General features: G+C 34.2%; 1 protein-coding gene across 1 annotated transcript; it reads right to left on the bottom strand.

Moving 5' to 3' along the window:
- Positions 1–572: 572 nt before the first annotated feature.
- On the bottom strand, positions 573–1,933 carry LOC149240943 (protein AGENET DOMAIN (AGD)-CONTAINING P1-like). The gene is made up of 2 exons (XM_089367406.1): positions 1,266–1,933; positions 573–926 (listed from the first exon to the last, which is right to left on the bottom strand). The coding sequence occupies exons 1-2, from the start codon at positions 1,683–1,685 to the stop codon at positions 708–710; spliced, it is 639 nt and encodes a 212-aa protein (XP_089223532.1). The 5' UTR covers positions 1,686–1,933; the 3' UTR covers positions 573–707.
- Between the last annotated feature and the right edge of the window lie 550 nt (positions 1,934–2,483).

Consider the following 2,483-nt stretch of genomic DNA (forward strand, 5'->3'; position numbering starts at 1 on the left):
TTTATAATTATATAAAAAAATTATAATAAAATCGAAATATAAACATTTTATAAAAATGATAGATTAGATAATAACAAATAAAAACAAATTAATAAAATAATATATTTTAAACTTTAAATTTAATATTAATAACCTGTTATATATTTTAAATTTCATTTAGACAGAACATTCATGAGATATACGCATATATTTATGACATGTGGTTTAACATTAATATGGTCTAAGCTTAAATTTTGATGCATTGCAATTAATGCTTCTTCGCACTGTAGTTTAGTGACTACTTTTGTAAGCTAGATTCAGAACATATGACTCACTCCCTTGTGAGATTTATCTCCCCTCTGAGATTTATCTGTCCTCCTACATATAAAGTAAACGTGTGCGCATTCTACTTTCTTGAACTTCGCGTTAAATCGCTTTTCTCCATGTCCCTCAGAACTTATGCGCATTATAATTTATTTAACTCCGTTGCCATCATTGTTGTTTCAAAAGATTACTTTCCAATATAGAAAGTTATCCGTCCACTGTTGAAATCCTATTTAAAAAAATTAAAAGGGCACACTCATCTAGCCAAGGACCAAAAACTGAGATTAATGGCCGTCTGGTCCAAAAATATTAACTCATATTTGTGTGTTGCATTGATTTACTGTTCATTCTACAAATCAAGTCCTTGAAAGTACAGGGCACAGGTTAGCATTTTTTTTGGTATTTTAACGTTTTTCAACCAGACACTGTCGTCTTAACAATTGTACAATCGTATTCAACTTCTTCCCTTTACCACAACCTCTTCTGCCCAGAGAAGCTGCCTTGGACTTAACAGCCCCTCTCCCTTTCTTTCCCTCGCCTTCTCCACCTGCTGTCAGAGGAGTTTCTACCAAGTTGTCCAGCGCAAAATACTGGATTACTTGCTCTATCACTGCTCTGTTTTCCTGCGCAGGGTTTATTATTCAGAATTCAATCAAACTGCAATAGAAAACCTAAACCCTATATCACAGTTCTGGATTTTTGAAAATTTTCGGAAATCTGATTAAATTGGGGCGGTTAAACAATTGATTTTGTCCCTGCTGATCACATTTCCAAAATATTCCAAAATCACCTATACATTTCCAAAATCTACCATCAGTTTAGACCCAAAATCCTACTTCAACATATATAGTTATAGAAATTGTAGAAATTGTTTTTACCAAATCAGAAAAAGATTCTATGAATTATTGCACCCAGAAAAGCCTAGTTATATGAGTATCAGTGTTATATATTAAGAGTAGAACCTGAGGTGCCAGGACCCAGTTTCCTTGCCGCCATTCTTGAGCTGGGCGTAAGTCTGAACGGGGGTATGCCTTGAGACTGCGAGTGTCGGTGAAGTAGACCGCCCAAAGCTCCTCTTCTGCGCCTGTAAGCAGTGTGATGATGAAGCCGCGCCACCAGCAGTCCGTGTCATAAGCTTCCACTGCGTCCCCAGCTGAGAAATGGAGAGGCAACTTAATGTAGGGTGGGATGGGTCTCACTTCACTGTGCAGCCACACCTCCTCCTCCAATGGATTTCCATCATTCGTCACAAATTTATCATATCGTATCTTGCAACGCCAACCATATGCTGTAACAGCAACGATAACTCCCTCGAACCAGGCCCCGCCATAACCATCCTCACTGCTACACAGTTCAACCCTCATTCCTTTCCTCAAATCCATAGTACTACCTCCTGCAACAGTGCCAGATTGTGGGATAGGAAATTAAGAAAAATGCTTTCAAACAGATATAACTTTCTGTCAACACCACACCGCAAGAACAATTCCCTTCGAATCTGAGGGTTTCAGCCCACAATAAAATAAAACTATTGCTCGCTGTTCTCTCAAAAAAAGTGCCAGAGACACCCTTCAAATTGCCTTCTTTGCTCGCATTATATCATTGTGAATTCTAATAAAAGGGAGACACCCTTCAAATTGCCTTCTTTGCTCGCATTATATCATTGTGAATTCTAATAAAAGAGAGACACCCTTCAAATTGCCTCTTTGCTCGCATTATATCATTGTGAATTCTAATAAAAGAGAAACACGGCCGCCTTAAATTGTGAATTCTAATAAAAGAGAAACACGGCCGCCTTAAAATATCCAGCCGAAGTATGAGTGTGTTCTGATAAAAGAATACACACAAAAGATTTAATAATATATTTATCAATACAAGTTTTTCCGTAATAATTATGTAAGAGAATTTTTGTTCAGATATTTTGAATTATCCAATATAATTTATTATCAAGATTAGATAAATTGTACTAGATGATTTAAAATCTGTTGACAAAATTTTTCTTATATAATTTCTATAAAAAAATTCTTAATTCATTATATAACATAAAATTTTCAATTCATAAATATATTTATTTGTATTTAATAATATAAATATTTTTCATATTTAATAAATAAAATAGTAGTTTTATAAAATGTTAATTTTAAAGTGTAATTTATCTATTTTTAAATTAAACTTAAAAATAT

The sequence above is a fragment of the Pinus tabuliformis genome, chromosome 8 (genome assembly GCF_031772625.1).
Source record: "Pinus tabuliformis cultivar Carrire ecotype Pingquan chromosome 8, CPIR1, whole genome shotgun sequence".
NCBI classification, from domain to species: domain Eukaryota; kingdom Viridiplantae; phylum Streptophyta; class Pinopsida; order Pinales; family Pinaceae; genus Pinus; species Pinus tabuliformis.

Bases quoted from the DNA above. Each gene is read 5' to 3' on its own strand.
- LOC149240943 (XM_089367406.1), bottom strand. From the start codon at position 1,685: ATGGATTTGAGGAAAGGAATGAGGGTTGAACTGTGTAGCAGTGAGGAT. The intron at 927-1,265 runs GTTCTACTCTTA...AACCCTGCGCAG, and splicing joins ACTGGGTCCTGGCACCTCAG to GAAAACAGAGCAGTGATAGA.